The sequence below is a fragment of the Lissotriton helveticus genome, chromosome 11, assembly GCF_964261635.1.
Source record: "Lissotriton helveticus chromosome 11, aLisHel1.1, whole genome shotgun sequence".
Classification (NCBI taxonomy): domain Eukaryota; kingdom Metazoa; phylum Chordata; class Amphibia; order Caudata; family Salamandridae; genus Lissotriton; species Lissotriton helveticus.
Genome location: NC_136072.1, coordinates 988,558,171 through 988,576,381, shown reverse-complemented (window position 1 = coordinate 988,576,381; position 18,211 = coordinate 988,558,171). Strand labels below are relative to the sequence as shown.

At 44.4% G+C, this 18,211-nt stretch overlaps 1 protein-coding gene across 4 annotated transcripts in view; it reads left to right on the top strand.

The window, feature by feature from the left end:
* Positions 1-18,211, top strand: part of TCHP (trichoplein keratin filament binding) — a 443,788-nt gene that overhangs the window by 198,614 nt on the left and 226,963 nt on the right. For all 4 annotated transcript variants that reach the window (XM_078667348.1, XM_078667345.1, XM_078667346.1 and 1 more), the window contains exon 6: positions 6,417-6,590. In XM_078667348.1, coding sequence (XP_078523474.1) covers positions 6,417-6,590 — 174 coding nt within the window. The remainder of the gene's footprint in view (positions 1-6,416; positions 6,591-18,211) is intronic.

Below are 18,211 nucleotides of genomic sequence, written 5' to 3'. Positions count from 1 at the left end.
TAGACGACAAAAGGAAAAACTTTGGAAAGCGCTAAAAGCAAACAAACGGAAAAGCGGCATGCTAATGATGCAAAGAAAGCCTAAAACAACACACTCTCCAACTCAACCTGGCAATCAACCTATTCTTGGAAAAGTCAGCATCAAAGAGGGTCCATTGATCTATCCAATATTCCAAATGAGAAGCAGCGCCTCTTCCAAAGCTCCGAATGAGCACAATTGCCAGGACATCCTTGGGACAACACGCCTGATAACGCAGCATTCGGAAGATCTCCGCAACGAAAGTCCATTACCTTGCAATGAAGACACCCTTTTACATCCACAAGTAAAAACATATGCGGAGATGTTGACCACAAATTTTGGCAACTTACCTAATGGATCAGAAATCAGTGAGCAGAGACATTAAGAGGGAAAGACATTCAGGAACCAAGGCTGAGACTAGACACCAGAAACTATACAATTTTTCAATCAACAGGCCAGATGCTCAGAGAAAAGCCACCAGGAGAGAAAACTGAGCTAATGACATTGGCAATTAAGAAGGAAGCAGGTGCAGCAAAAACCTCCCAATTTCATACGGAATGCCAGTGCAATGGTCTCTCTACATGCAAACAGCAGATATAACACAAGCAAGAAAAACCTCTGTATCTGGACCAAAGTACCAGACGCATGAGCAGCCATGCCTTCCTAACATTAACTTAGAAAAATAAGCTAACGCTGCCCTCAGTCTGTATAATGGCCAAACAATGCCCATAGCACAAAAGTCTCAAGGGCCAAGACATGAGGGCAAGGAAAACATCGTAGCTTCCGACCCACGGGCAGAAATAGAGTCTATGCTGATATTTTGGGGAGACGCTTCACGAGGAACAACAGGGGGCTGAAGGACCGGACTACGCGCCCCAGAGAGCAGCGGGGTATCACGGTGCAAGGCAGCCCCTCCCTTTATCACTGGGAGATTTAAAAACTGTTCGCGCCTCCCGCTCCGCGGGAGACGCTTCACAAGGAACAACAGAGGGCTGAAGGACCGGACTACGCGCCCCAGAGAGCAGCAGGGTATCATGGTGCAAGGCAGCCCCTCCCTTCATCACCGGGAGAGTTAAAAACTGTTCGGGCCTCCCGCTCTGCGGGAGACGCTTCACGAGGAACAACATGGGGCTGAAGGACCAGACTACGCGCCCCAGAGAGCAGCGGGGTATCACGTTGCAAGGCAGCCCCTCCCTTCATCACCGGGAGATTTAAAAACTGTCCGCGCCTCCCGCTCCGCGGGAGACGCTTCACGAGGAACAACAGGGGGCTGAAGAACCGGACTACGCGCCCCAGAGAGTAGCGGGGTATCACGGTGCAAGGCAGCCCCTCCCTTCATCATCGGGAGTATTTTACCAACCACAATCTCCAGTCCCGCGGGCGGCGCCGGGAGAAGCCCGGGACAAGGGCGGGACCGTCCGGGGCCAATGCGGCCGGGCAGGGCCACCCCCCTAAGACTTCTCAGTTACTCCGTTACTGACTGGTATTTACCACGATTTGATCTTTCCTGTGGGTATATACCCTTACTGTTTTTATACTACGTAGTTGTCAAAGTTGACCCTCCAATGAATAGGAAAAAAAAAAAGAAAAAGATATTTACCCCCGAATTTGAAACCACGGGCCCGGGTGATATTCTAAATCGTTCCAATATCTTGTACCTTCCTGCAAGCATACCCTCATTGGCTTACCTAACTTCCGCCCAACTCGTAGTGGTCCACTTTAAAAAATACACCTGGGCTGGGAATAAGGAATCGACCCTAACAAAATGACTCAATAAACAAGATATTCAAAATATAATGGCAGAAATTGACACACTTAAGGATTGGGGTATCCAAATAGATAGTTGTCCAACGGAAAAGAACCCACAAGTGCTACTTCAGAGATCAAAAAGTCAAGCAGTGCTCCATGCACAGTGTAGTACACTAAGGGGCACCAAGACAAATACAAGTCCATCATTTAACAATGACCTTAAGATTGAGATACACAAGGGTACCTCCATTAGACATTGTAAGGAAGTGCCCATCTCTCAGGTCGACAAACAGGAAGATGGGGCTTGGCTTAGATCCGCATTGCAATCCAAGCATAGGGGTAATTCCTAACAGGGAAAACGCCAAACTTGCATGGAATACAACAACGTGGACCGGCAGGGAGAATTAAAACACACAATCACAGAGGCATTAACATGGAGATATTAAATCCCATGTTTAGGTTAATTAGCTGGAACGTGGCAGGGTTCAAGTCAATCATAACCAATAATGAAGCAATGAAATCATTGACGACTGGAGACATCTTTTGCCTGCAGGAAAGTTGGATGGAATCAGCGAATAACATCAAAGGCTACCAGGCGATCCACACGATGGCGAATAGAAAAACAACTTCGGAAGACCAAGTGGTGGGATCTCGATATTTGCAAAATTAAACCGGCAACTTCATATGGAGGAGTGGCCCACACATGCATCTGATGTCCAGATCATAACAATAAATGGGTTTAGAGCAGAGGGCACTCCGTTTAAACTTGGAATAATCAACCTATATGTCAATCCAAATAAAAAGATAAAAAATACAAACATCAGAAGGATTATCAGGATAATTAGAGAATACCTCCACGAGAACCCCGAACATGAATGTATCATAGTTGGGGACTTTAACATAAGAGATTTATGTGGCCCGGAACAAAACCACGAGGACCACAGTCGCACACTTATGGAAGCCTGCATTAACGAATTCAATCTGGGGAATGCGAATCACGCATGCCAGCTGAAAATGACTCCACAAACCACATTTAAAAACATCTCCACGCTGGACTATATTTTCATGAGTAAGAACCTGCTGAGGAGATGTGTAGAGTACAAGGTATTGCCCACACCCGGCAGCAATCATCAACCAATCTCTGTTTTGATCAACACTAGTAGCATGATGCATGAGGAACATCAAATTGTAGGTAGCATGCTCATCGTAGACAACGAATTAGCCTCAATTAAACGTACCAAATGGGGGCCTACAAGCCAGGCAAAGTATATTAAATGGAAGCAGAACACAGGCATAAACGACCCTCAGACCAGCTGGGCCGAAACTATGACTTCGCTATTCAATGCTTTGTTTCCAGGAAAGCAACCGAATTGTAATCTCAAACACAGGCAAATGGGGCAACTTAAAAATACGGATAACCAAATCCTTATTCAGAGTAAAAAGAGATGCAGTTTGGCAGAATCAAAGCATAGGAAGGAAAAGTCCACTCAAACAGGGAAATATTTGAAGACAGCTAAGAAAACGCACAAAAAAATCGTGTGGCAACTGAAACAAACTAACATAGAGGAAAAATGGAGACACATCTACACATTGCTAGCTACCAACAAATGCAAGGAATTCTGGAGCTATTTTAATGATCTAAATGGTGTCCATTGTGTCCACAATGCTGTCCCCGCCAACAAATGGGCTACTCATGCCACCAACCTATATGTCGATCAGAAAGCACCCATGGGAAGCATTGCCAAAGACCTCCAACATGAGAATAATGTGGACAATATCAATCTCACAGAAAAGGAAACACTAACCATCCTCCAGGGTATCAGGAAGGATGGTGCCCCAGGGCCCAATGGGTTGCCTGGTCATATCTTTAAGGAAGACTGTGAATACTGGGCACCCCACATTCAAACTTTATTTAGCCATTCCTATAACATTTCTACTTTTCCGGACTCTTGGAAAGGCTCCATCCTATATCCCATTTATAAAAAGGGGGATGCCGCTGATCCAGGGAATTATAGACTAATTACATTACTGGACGTGGAAGGAAAGGCCTTTGCAAAAATGCTCCTGAAAGAGCTAGAGTCCTGGATCTCGAAAAATCAAGTAATCCCACATTATCAGACTGGCTTTTGGCCTAATTCTTCTACTATTGATAATGCCATTGCACTTTCATACCTGGCAACGAAGGCAACTGGGCCCACCACCCCTCCATTATAAGCTTGTTTTGTGGACTACAGCGCCGCCTTTGATGGAGTTGATCGGAACACCCTGTGGGCAAAATTGGCCAAGTGGGGAATACCAGGGAAACTGCTGGCGGCGATTCTAGCACTCTATACTGGCATGTGGGTGCGAGTAAAGCTTACTAGTACACGCGCAACTCCCAAGATCCTCACAAACAGGGGGCTAAAACAGGGCTGAAACAGGGCTGCGTGATTGCCCCTACCCTGTTTAATTTATATACTGCTGACTTGGGAGAAGCATTGCTAAAAACCAACATCTTCCCTCCAAAATTGGGTCACCTCAGACTGCCAATTATGCAGTACGCGGACGATCTCGTTTTTCTGGACCATACAAGAATTGGCATGAAAAGGGCTTTAGAGGTGCTACATGAATACAACACTGAAAACAAGCTTGTAGCTAACGCAGCAAAGACTAAAGTACTGATCTTTGGCCACAAGCCAAAAAAACATACTTTGGCATGGCAGCTGGGTCCTCTAAGGATAAACACGACCAATAAGTACACTTACTTAGGAGTGCAATTTATAGATTCCTGCAGACCAGCACGGCAGGTCAAAGCACTGGAGACAAAAGCTGCTAAGCTAACATATGGCTTGTCTAAACTACACCACAAGCTTGTAAGCCACTCGACGGAGGGGATCCGGCGAGTTATCAAAGCCAAGTTAATGCCCACACTGAGCTATGGCCACGTTGCCTTCCCTGGTCTGTTGACTAAAAAAATGGAAGGCCTATGTATAATGGCGTACAGAAAAAATTGTAAGCTCCCTCACACGACTAGGCGTTCACTGATCCGTTTGGAGTTTAACATCACAGCAATGGACATTGAATGCAAAAAAGACATAGTCAAACTACAACATAATGTGAACAACGCTTGCCCGGGCACTATCAGGGCGGCACTACAGGTGATCTCAGATAACAGTCGTTGGGCGGGGTATCTCTTGATCGCAAAACAAACATTGGGACTAAAAATCGAACCTTCCCCAGATACACCACTTACAAAGCACAGCTTAAAGATCTTGCTAAAAAAGGGTGGTAAGAGCATCTCGAGGCAACAAGATCTTGAATGGATCAGATCGGTCCTAGGTGCAGAAGGCCTAAGTACTTCACATGAAAGCACTACATGTCAGCCCTATTTAAAAGCAGGTCTCGGAAGGCAAGCCCTTCAAAATGTTATGAGAGTGAGGCTCTTAACCTTGCCTATACAAGACTACAGAGCCCACTGAAAAAAACGGCCACCTTGTGGCAACAGCTGTTGTCTGTGTCAACACCCCACAGAATCTGCAGAACATGTTATTTGCTGTTGTCCAGCTTTGTTGACCCAAAAGGCGCCTGTACCTAAGAACTATGTTCATACACCATGGTGTTAGATCATGCAAGGAGGCTCTAAGGTACATATACACCACCACTGTCCCGATGGAGCTGGCACTAATCGGGAAGTTTTATGCTGCTGCTGGAATGCTCATACGCTTAGCCAGAGAAGTGACAGTAGTATGAATTAGGCTTCATGCACAATTGACAGTTGGTACTATTTACATATGTATTTCAATCATACATATGTTAACACTCATTTTTGAAAGGAACTCGATGCCTAAGAGCAGTCTTAGCACTTTCCTCGTTTGACAACCATTGCCTGTGTTGTGTTTTTTTATTTTTTTGATCTTATCTCCGTATTTTAAACATGTCGTTTTATCCAGATTTTATGTATTTTATTATCATATTTTCTAAACATGCGCTTTTCTGCTGTCTTTGTACAGATTTTAATTAATCATACAATAAACATTATATATATATATATATATATATATATATATATATATATATATATATATATATATATATATATATATATGATAATCTACCCTTAAGAAACAAAATTTAAAATATGTGCATCAAAACCACAGTGCCAGAGGCTGATCAAAACCCATTACAAATTGAGTTATTCCTATATAGTCAAAATTGTCCCACATATAAGGCCACTTGCAGACGTATAAAGAGCCTAACATACAACCATGATACCATGCAAAAGAGTAAAGATACGTTCTTATGTAGAAGCACTGGTATTCCTACTCAAAAAAGCCAATTTTAGGGTCTTAAAGATAAAGTGATGTTGGTTGCAAAGCAAGAAGTCCTACTTTAAATACAAGCCACCCTTGCTTGGCACAGTGAACCTGCATCCTTTATCAATCAATTAGAAATTATGAAGTGCAGCAAATCACCTGATAGGGTATCCAGGGGATTGCTTATGACAAACCGAAGTATATATCTCCTCTCCAAGACCACAACAAGCTAGAAAAGAGCTCAAGTTGTTATTTAAATACATCCAGGGGCATGGGGTCGGGGTAATTGTTCATTTAATTGAATGAAAGTTTATTTTTTCTATGTTTATCTAATTATCCTGGTTTTAATTTTGCAAGGAAAAAGCGTTTGAGGAGGAAGAAAAAAGACGATATGAGAATGAATATGAAATTGCCAGAAGAGAGGCACTAGAGAGAATGAAACGAGATGAAGAGAAACGAAAACAAGACGAGAAAGACAGGGCTGACATTTTACGGCAGCAAATGGAGGACCTTAAGCTTGGTGAACTGCAGGTAACATTATTTAGACTTAACTCCAGTCGCCGCCTACACAGCAATGTTTATTGCAACCACTTCGACTGGTTGGGTGTTTCACTATTAGGTTATTGGTAGATTAACATTAAAGTAAAGAACATTAACATCGTCATTTCATCATTCTTTCTAACACTGAAATTTGATGTGTATGCAGCCAGTTGCCTGTGGGATAAGGTGGATACAACGTTGCATTCTTTTAGAACGAGAAGTCCAGCTTGGGATAGTGATGCATTTGGGTGCCTGTTTTGGGCCTTAACGTGTGTTTCTATCCACAATAAATCCCTGATGCTCTCTAGGTCATAGGAGGCATTTCGACTTGTAACAAAGGCCTCAATCAATGTGACATATTTTTAAAGCACTTGCATGTTCTCACAGTATTTCACACCAAGGAAGCCACTTCTGGCTCAGGTAGTACTGGCTCTTGGAATAAAAATGTATGTTTAGATGCTTTTTTTCCAATGAGTTATGATATCTTTTTTTATATGTATTCTTAAACAAAGCTTTCTTGACGTTTGCGCCCATTGTGAAGCTTTTAGTGAGCTGTTGGCAGTGTTGAGAATTTTTTTCTTAAAGTTGGTGTTGACTTGAGACCTACTCGTATTTCGTCAAGACAAAGAGTTCCTTTAAGTTCAGTTCCCAGTGTAGCAATATAGTGACTGGTGAACATGAGCCACCATGACTTAAGTGCAGTAGGTGCACATGTTGCCACCATGACTTAACGTGGATATGTGCCATGTATAGGAGTAGCCCCCCTCTTCAGCTTAGTAGACCACGCTATCTGGAGTACTGTACACCAGTTTGTAAATGTTTATTATTATTTTGGTGCTGAACTCTGAAACGGTATTTATTCTGAGGGTTTTATTGTTAAAGTGTATGATAAGAGATCACATCAAATCGTATCCTGCCTTCGGGAGGCTGACACTTTAATGGGGGGTGATTAAAAGTGACAAGTAGATATATTTACCTTACCACTATCTTAATGCAAATGGTAAATCAATTGAGGCACTTGCTCTGGGGCGCAGCATTTACGACCGGCAACTTATTTACAAGGACTAAGAGGATATTGACCTTGTTCCTAGTTCAGCAGTGTATAACAGAGATGCCCCAGGACTGAATCCACATCATAATTTCAGGATATCCATGTCCGATAATTTTAAATACAATGGCTGTAAGTGGTGATCATTTACATTGCAAGTGATTTATTTACATGAAAGGATTGTATCTGGTCACCCCTGTTCAAGGCTCTACCCTTCTGCTTGATTTTGCATAGCGCCTTGAGCATATGCAAAGAGGGATTACTCTGTTTCATATTCCAGTGAAAAAAATCAGCTGCAGAATGTTTTTGGTCCATAATTCGGAAGCCACACACAAAGGGACTTTAGTTACTATATACTGTGACTGCTTTTTATCCCATATTTCATCAATGTATTCCTCATAAGATTGCAGAGGAAATCCTGAACTACAGACGCCCACCTTCTCTATATAAGAATGTGTTCCCCACCTTCTAGTTGTACTCTATTGCTCCTCTCTGTTACTACTCGTGTTCAATAGTTATGTACAACCTCTAGTTGCCTTCCTTCACTTACCTGGGTTCTGGTTATTATGTCCTCCGAGCCATGGTTAAAGAAGTCACTACTCAGAGTCATTGAATGGATTGCTACATATTTTCTTAAGCTCAGTACCAGCAAAATAGTGTCTATGATTATGATTGGCACCAGCAAGAACTTCGGCATCATCTCACTTTGGCCTTTGGCAGTTTGTGATCTCTCTGTCCAAGTAGCCTTTTGTGTTTAAAACAAACTCTTTAACTAAACTCAATAGTGTCTGTCTTCTTTCTTCAGTTGAATCTAATAAACATTAATGTGTCACTCCCTTTTACCATAGTGATCCACTCTTGCCTATCTGCCCAACTGAACTAGGGCAACGTCTTTTACCCCATCTTGACTGAAGCACATATTAAAATGCTGTAACAGATTGTGCATAATGTATTTGTTGAATATTTGAGTATTTATTCCATGGGTTTCTATGGCTTCCTTTGTGCCAGCAAATTACTTTTAAGTTGCTCTGCATAGCTCGACTGTCTTTCTATTGGACGTGCCTTATTTTCTGTTAGACCAATGGAGGCGACTTCAGCCTAGCAGGTCCATACACTCTCCCCTGGAGGTTTTGGTTTCTAGCTGTAGGCAGCAGCACAAGAAGGGTATGCATTTGATAGTTTTAGCACCTTTCCTATTTGTTGTACCATCTGTTCATGTTCCACTTTTCTGATTTTTATTTGTAGTGTAATGTACCTGTCAAATGAGCTTGTCGGCTGATCCCTAACATTAAGAAACATTCAGGTGCATGTGTGCTTTAGGGGTTTTTGGTGAACTACAATACACACTTTAAATTCTCCTACAACTGCATTATACTACTATAGTACCACAGTACCAAGCATTGCTTAACAAAACATCACAACATTCTCTTGTATGAAGAGGTAGGTGAAGAGCATTATACGTTTCCCACTATTAGAACCTATAGAAAATGACTCCAAAATTTCCTGACATAACATAGCACTCCTCAAAAATAGCTTTCCTTGTGGATGTTGGGTCTGTCTAGGAAATTAGGGTAAAGAGACTTTCTCAGCCACTTCTAGTTTTTTACGTTGACAACATGGTTACAAGAGTTCATCCTTTCTTTCTTCCTTCAGCAATATCATGATTCTGCTTGAATGGTGTCACTCAATTGAAAAAATATTTTCGAAAATAATACTCTCCTCCTCAGTCAGTCATTCATACACTTGGCCTGAAGTGAGCCCTTGGATACTATCATTACAGGACAGAAGGTTTCAGCATATTCTGCCCTAGAGTCCTGGAAGTATTGGATAACTGATCTATAGATGACTTGTCTTCACCAATATATAATGCTTTATAATGACCTCTTTTAAAAAATGTAACTCAACATTGATCAGGTGAGACTTTTTCTCCTGTGAAGGTTTAGCCAATCTAAATCTTCATCTGTATATCTTCAGGAACAGAGGTAGGAAGCAAGGGAGCAGGAACACCTTTTTTCACATTCCTGAGATCTGCCAGAGATGGATGCCTGTTACATATAGCCTTCCTGTCTTCTGTGAAGCCTGATTTTCTATCATTGAGAGACCTTCGTTTGGCTGCACCACACTGGGGAGAGAGCCAGGACCAGGGACTCCATTCCCCAGGCTCCCCCCCACCGCTGATGCTGCTCTCTGCGCCCGGAGACACATACATTAATTTTCGAGCTCCCGCCGCGTGGGACGCTCGTTTGACCGTACCACACCGGGGAGAGAGCCAGGACCAGGGACTCCATTCTGCTCTCTGTGCCCGAAAGTGCATAAATTAATTTGCCAGCTCCTGCTGCACGGGACGCGTCCGGGCCAAAAGCAGGCCCGTCATTGCTAGGTAGAGGCAGGGTAGGCCCACCCCCCTTTCACCTGATTCCCAGGATCGTGCTGTCGGCTGACATCTATCCTCTGAGGTACTGTGCTCGCTTCCCTGTTATTTTCACTTATTGGCCCAGCGCAGAGATTAATCGGGACCTCACTGTCAGCAGCCTATTGGGGATTGCCTGCTGTCTGCAAACGCTGCCTGGCTGCTGCTAAGACATTTCTTGTGACCTTTTGCATACAATTCAGAGTGCGGACTATTTGTATTTGTTAGTTTATTTCGACTGATTTTATGTTGACCTCTATTTCATCGGTGGTTCTGAGGGATGGGGAAGAGGAAAACAACGGAGAGTACTGGTGGGGGTGGCCAAGTAGGGAAAGGGAAAAAGGCAAGGAAGACGCTGAAACAACCAGACATCAACTGTGCCCTCGACCGCATTGACACCCTCATTAGTGAGTGCAAACGTATTCTAGTGGAGAAACAAGCTGCACGCACCACTCCTAGCCAACTCCCTCCCCGAGTCCATAGCCCAAGCCGCTCACCCACCATTCCAGCAATGTTCCAAAAATCATCCCTTAATGGGATTCTCATACCCAACAAGAAGATACTACCAGCTACTGCGGGGGCTTGCCAACCCCCTATTATCCCCCATAACTCTCCGGGTATTAACACCCAGCAGCCTGGACCCACTATCCCTTGCACAAACAGGTTCTTGCCCCTGCTGGAACTGTCAGATGATCACAAGGAAGATACACCCCAGCCATCTCTTGTATCCACTACCTTGACCAGCCCAGTTCATAAACCAGAACCCCAGAATACGTATCAACTCATAAACATGCTTAGAGCAGAAATAGGTACCATCAGATCCATAATTGAAGGCCTCACTACCCTTGTTAAATCAATATTGCAGATTGATTAATCTTGCCCACAGCATGGCGCTCTTGCATCAAGATCCTATTTGTAGCCCCCCTCAAACCACTGCGCGACACACAAGGCAGTTACCCATGGAAGGGGCACCATCTCCCATGGTCCCATCTGCACCCCCCTGCTATCCCTGTTCACAGCCAAGCTTCATCTGATTCAACAGGAAAGCGAACCAATAATTCTAACAATAGTCCTCATAATAATCCTCATAACATGGTGGCCGTACAAGATTCTTTAAACCACACTAAACCCACTTCCTCACTTCCAGCATCCTCCTCGCAGCGGCCAACACCAGCCGGCCCCATTAGCCACCACACACTTGTTACACGTCCTGAAAATCTACATGGTCAATGTTCCCAAACGCAATGTAAAGAATGGCTATGAGGGTGAAGACTCTTCGACCCATAAAGTGATCAATTGGATCCGTCACATCAGGGACTGTCGCTCAGTAAATCGAGACAACATTACTAGAGCTAGGAGGTGCAGTTCTCCCACTTACACACTTGATTGCATTGATCTTGCCTACAAAGGGGCTGATTTGGCGGAAAATCTCCTTTCCCTGGAATTCAGAACCTGTCCCCCTGAAGCCTCCTCTATCCAGTTTAGGCGCTTTCCAATTCGTGATCAGAGGAGACAATTTGCCCCCAACTACTCATTCACCTAGCTCGTGGTTCCTCACTTGAGGCCAACAACTGACTACAGAGTGTAGCTTTGTGACACCCTGGATCACTCACCACCCCATCTAACTGCACGGTTAGCCTTCCCAGCACCTCAGTTTTGCAGACCCCACCTAATTCAAAGGAAGATAGTTCCCGGGCAGAAGTAGAACTAAGCACCTCCAACACCAATATTCAGGAGGAGGAGGGTGAAGATCTCTTTATATGTTTAAACTACCAGCAACTACTAGCAACTACTAGCAACTCCACCCCTATACGAAGGCCTGGCACCCCACCAGCAGCTGAGGATATTATCATGGATTGAGGCCGGGCTAAGCAGCAAAATGTCAATCTCCCACTGGAACGACCTAATTAAAGGTGTCGAAGAGACATGGAGCCTGGTTCCCTTATACAAAACAGGCTTTGTTTGTTTCCATTCACCTGCAACAACTGTAGGGAGAGGGCGTCCGTCAGGGGGACTGATTATCTGGGTGAATATTGCCCTTGGGTGTCGAATTATATGTCAAACAAGTTTCAGCCCAGATATTCTAGGGCTTAGTATTAGGGGGCCCAGGGGGGAGTCCCAATTGATCTGTTCAATGTTTATGCGAGAGGGAGCAAAGGGGGTAGACCCTCACCCACCATTTTTGCATTAGAAGAGAGCTTAGCTGACTGTTTACCTCATGCCAGAGTAGTGGTTGCAGGAGATTTTAACTGCACCTTTGAATGGCGGAAGGTAGTCGTGCAAGATTCCAAGATTGTTGGTATATGGCATGACCTGGTTGTAGGCACACTAGAGCTCCAGGCCTCAGCCTCTAGCGTAAGCGGGTTGGCGGATGTACCTATGGTTCATTTGCGCACTGTCAACCGTCTCAGTGTACAATTCCGAGCTCCCAACTTGGGCAACAAGCCCAGCAAGCCAATAAAAGGGCCCTACTTGTGGTACACAAAAGATTGTGGGCGCAAATGATTGCTCTTAGCTGCAGCAATTAAAGACCAGAATTGCCCCCTCATTAAAGCTGTCCGGGGAAGTGCTGCCGCTCTGCACAAGGCAAAGATAGCATGGGATCAATCACGCTGACAGCAACTCAAGGAAGCAAGCTCAGCCAAGGACGCCAATTTATTTTGTACCCTAGTCACCTGGGGTAGCAAGACAGGTGTATGCTTGCCCTCTAACCATATTACAGGCCAGGAAGGGCATGAAGATTTCCGGAAGCTTTATTCAACATTAGAGGCTGCACCATCGGTGGAGCTAGATGATCGCTATGGGCACCTCAAGGATGATGAGCTTTTTGACCTGGTCGAGATTGAGGCTTCAATAAGGAAAATAATGCCCTAGAAAGCAGCAGGACCAGACGGCTTGCCAGGCAATCTTTTTCTTGCAGACAATTCGAACTGGGTAAGTTACATTCTCCTCCTGGCAAATACTATAGCCAGTGGTGCCCCAGTTCCTGGGTCTTGGAAGGGTGCTGAGGTGGTATTGATTTATAAACCGGGAGCCAGCAATGACCCTGCAAACTACAGGTCCATTAGTTTGATCGATGCTTTGCAGAAGGTCTTTGGTAATTTCTTCTGTGGGGGATACAGCTATGGACAGAGAATGATGCCATCCTTTCTCAGTACCAGGCCGGCTTTAGGCCGAGGACCGGGACGATCGATCAGGTGTTTAGGTTGTTATTCATCTACTGGAAAGTAGTGGTGATTGTGAGATAACTGCAAAATGGCACCTGTGCAATCAGACACCAAAGGATTGCCTATGTTGCAGGGCCCTGTTAGAAAGTGTTGTCCATGTTATGTTTATCTGCTCGGCATACAACATCCTGAGGGCCAAGTGGCTAAAACCGATCTGCTGATCACTGGGTACATGGGACTATCGGGCAGTCCGGCGCATCCTTAGATCTGATTCCAGACCTATTTTTGCGTGCTGGGTGGCAAAGTTCCTTAGCCATGCATGGCGTATTAGACGGAAAGCCCTGACAAGTACAGCACAGCACCATGTCGAACGAAGCAGAGATGAAATTTCCACAGGGCCCTAAAGCTGCTCACCTTAGCTTCAAAATTACATCTTATGCACGTGCACTCTATGCTCTAAACATCCGCGCTGTTGTTTCAAGGAAGGCTAGAGCCTTTTTAGCAGGTCTGGTGGGGGTTGCTACCTGAGTCCATTACAATGACTTATATCAAGGTAAATTATCATGCTGTTTCTTCTTTTTATTTTTATTGTAGTTAATGTATGTTTTTACCGATGTGATGTGTATTAACTTTGAACCAATTGATCTTGATAACTGCACCACACCCCGAGGGTACAAAAGTGTATTTTGATGGATTGCTTGTGCATATAACTTTTACTATGTTGCTGTATGATAAGTTTATCTTGTATTTTATCTATAAAATGTTTTTATAGCTTTTATGACACAAGTTGTCGAAATAAAGCTTATGCAACAACAACAATATTCTATAAAAAAGAACTGGCGCAACTGCCATGAATTCTGATGGACCAGGCTTTCTTTAAGGCTCTAAAGGCTGCATTCTGTCTAGCTACATTGTTCCCTTTTTTGTTCAATTTTCCTTTACAAAAGCTTTGGGAAAGGGTATTGTTTGTCACTTTTATTAGATTTTTGGCATTTTTATATATTAGTTGTCTACTTTTTAAAGAAATGTAACAGAATGCGTCCAACAAAGCATTGGCAAGATGGGCAAGGTATAGTGATTCACTAATCAGTAATAGTATATACAGGGCCAGATGTAGGAAGGCTATTACCGGCCGGTAACGGCCGAAATTAACGGATTTCGGCCGTTACCGACCGGTAATAGGCTTTTCTGATGTAGGGGCCGAAATTAAGGATTTGGTAATTTACCGAATCAGTAATTTAATGAATCGGTAAATTACCGATTTTTTTAATACCGATTTGGTAAATTACCAAATACCTAATGTAGGGAGCACTTAAATGAGTGCTTATCCCATGTTAGGATTCCTTATGTGGTAAATATCGAGAAAAAAAACCAAAAAGCAATTTTTTGCCAATTGCTTCAGTGCCATGTTGCAGACATACATGCCCTTGGGGCATGTATGTCTGCAACATGTGCACCCATACACAATTGATGGGTGCAACAGGGTGTCAAAGTGACACCCTGCCACCCTTCAATGTTTTCCCCATTTTACCGAATCGGTATTTACCGATTCGGTAATTGCCATTCATTCCTATGGGCCTCCAGGAATGAATGGCAAATACCAAATCTTAACGATTCGGTAATTTTCACCAACTAATTTGCTACATAGCATTTACCGATTTGAAAATACCAAATCGGTAAAATTCGGTATTTTTGAATCGGTAAATACTATTTACCTACATCTGGCCCACAGTATTTTAATATTAATGAAAAATACATGATTTTCAAAGTAAACATAAAATAGGTATGTATACGCACCAGCTTTGGAAAGTCAGGTCACAGTGAACCTAAGCCAAGCGGAAGGGAAGCCGGTAAGCACAAACTCAGGAAAGGAATTGTGACTCGTCTGAGCAGGGAACAGAGAAAGTGCAGCAATACAACTAAACCAAAACAGAGTCCAGAGAACAGGGTCAGCATAACAGACCAGGAGGTAAAAGGGATGAGAAGGGAAATCCACAGTAGAACTCCAGAACAAAACAAAATCTGTAGAGCAAGGTCAGAGTGAACAGGCAAAGAGGTCAAGGCAACCGAGAAACTGTAAAGCAGAAAAATAACAATGGTGACGAACTAGCAACAACACCGAGCCTATAAAACACTAAGTTGCCAGGCTGCTTCCAAATATTTTCATGCTGTTTAAATACTGTTTCTGTCATGACCCAGAAGTCTTACCCTTGGCCCAGGGTGATGAACTACACACTGTGCGACAGCCGCCATAGGCTGGTAAGCCATGGACTGAAAGGGATGCTCCTTACAGGTGTTTTCTTAGTGAATCTAAAACTTTGAACACCCTTCTGATTTCTTAAATCTGTGTCTTGGAAGTATATACATAGCTATTGCTCACATAACTTTGTGCTTTATTTTGCAAGGAGTGACTCTGATTAAACTGTCTTCTATCTTCCATCTCTTCTGGGGTATGACTGCTATGAAGTCCATTCTAAGCTTGTGAATCTAGAGATAATCCTTTGCTGTTGAAGAAACTGTCCTCCCTAATTAACAAGCTATGCACCTTTTGCTTCTGCTTTTAAGCCATGTGTTGCACTAAATGGACAGATTCTTTTTTACGCCATTGGGTCTGGATCGTTGCCGAATAGTTCCAGAGTTTTGGAAGAGAAATCAAGCAAAATCGAAGATATTTGACGAAGAATCAAGTTTTCAACTACACTGGACTACAAGTCAGGTACCCGGAGTGACGAAGGAGAAGTTTTAACGAACAAAACCTCGACGTTTGACGGCGAATGCGCTCGTAGGGGGCTCCCTCTGCGCTCGTAGGGGGCTCCCTCAGCGCGGGGTTGGACAAAACTCCGTTCAAGTTTTGCACCAATTGCCACCACAAGTATGCCCAGAAGATCAGCATCCAGTCTGCAACCTCTGCCTGCCACTCGACCACAGAAGCGAAGACTGCAACGCCTGCTCGGCATTTACACCCAAGACCCTCAGAGTAAGGGAGAGGCAGAGAAGGGCGAACCAAAACATGAAGGAGACTTGGGCCTCTCCAGTGGAGAAGAGGACAACATCGCCGAAGGACCGAGGACTGCACGGTCATCGAGGTCCATAAGAAGACGTCGAAGGAGGTAAGGTAGTTGTCGACCCCTAAACATCTAAGCAACACTCAAAAGAGTGAAGCAAAAGCCCCAAGTGACACTCGTAGAAGTGAAGAGAAGTCCTCGAAGGAAGCTCTGGCCCCAAAACATTCAATGAAAGCAACAGCCTCCAGGGATAGTCAACCGAGCTGTTCCTTCGAAAAGGGCTCCCAATCCGCGAAAACCTCTAAAAAAGTCGAAGGTTGCCCTCGAGAAGGACACCTCGGCGCCAAGGAAAGAAGGGCCGACATCGTCGTCAACGTCCTCGAAGAGAAGCGCGCCAACCCTCGAGGCGGATCATGCCGCCAAAATGGAGAGGAAGAGGAGGAGGCTTGAGAACGAAATGGCGAGCATCCTACAGCGGAAAAAGGACTTTGACGAGAAAATTAGCCAATACACCATCCCGCCGAAACCCGCGGTCGAAGTCGAAAGGGACGACGAAGACGCGGAACCGACGAAAACATCCGAACCAGTCGAGGAACTGGAAGAAGAAGACTACTATTTCGAGGGAGAAGGCGACGAAGATCTGCAATCCTACTGGGACTCGACGTCTTCGGAGGCACAAGACGTGGAATGACAAGATCGCGACGCCGAATCGCAGGTAGAAGGCATAAACACTTACCCTTCGAGGCAGCTCAAGAAGGACAACGAAACAGCAAGGTCCATGGGAGCATTGCAGTTCGGGGAGAAGAGGCACACCCTCAAGGAGGCCAGGTGGCAGAAGTGGAGATAATGTGCCGACCACATCGCACCAAACGTTCCAGCAAGGCTGCCAAGAGAACAACCAAGGCCAGCAGCAGCAGGGACAGCAGCAGCAAAACTGGCAGTACCAACCCCGGGGACAGTCTTTTGAGGGCGCGGAAACGGACAAGGACAAACACGAAGAGGAGGACAACAGACCTCAACCAAGTGACTCCACCATGCATCAAGCCCCCACCCTAGCAACACCTCGGGGTGGGTGGAAAGACAAAACGAAAAAATGCAGGCAAACGTTCAACGACAAACAGTACCTCGAACACTCAACATAGGTAGGGGGAAGAATAAGAGATTTCATCCAGGAATGGAGGAAGGTCGCATAGGACAAATGGATACTAAACCTCATACAATACAGATACTGTATAGAGTTAGAAAGACCACCTCCAAACAGAAAACCAAGAAGAAAGGCACACTCAGCAAAGGAGCTCTCGCTCTTGCAGCTAGAGGCGCAAGAATTGCTCTGCAAAGGAGGCAATAGCGGTGGTACTTCAAAACCAAAGGAACAAGGGGGTTTACTCAACTTACTTCCTGGTGCCAAAGGTGGACGAAATGCTAAGACCTATCCTAGATCTAAGGTTCCTGAACAAATTCATAAGGATTCAAAGATTCAAGATGACCTCCCTACAAGAGGTAATACCACAAATACAGCAAGGAGACTTCATGGCTATTATAGATTTAAAGGACGCATACTTACACATCCCCATCAACCACAAACACAAGAGCCTACTAAGGTTTGTGATCAACCAAAGCCTCTACCAGTTCACAGTACTGGCATACGGCCTGAAATCCGCACCAAGGGTGTTTACAAAATGCCTAGCAGCCGTCGCAGCACACTTACTGTTGTGTATCGATTTAGATTCCCTATGAATTTCCCGATACATGCCCTTATATCGGTACATTTCACATTCCCTTTATATAGGCATAGAAATCCAGGCCTTATTTAAGCATAGTCCATGCTACCCAAATACAGGCATGGCTACTTACATCTGTTCATCTACGTCACAACAAGTTCCTGGAAATTCAGACTCTTAAGCCTTTAGGACTTCCCCTTGCTTGGATATTGATTTCTCCAAAAACTCATTTATTATGCATGAACATCTATTCCTTAGGGG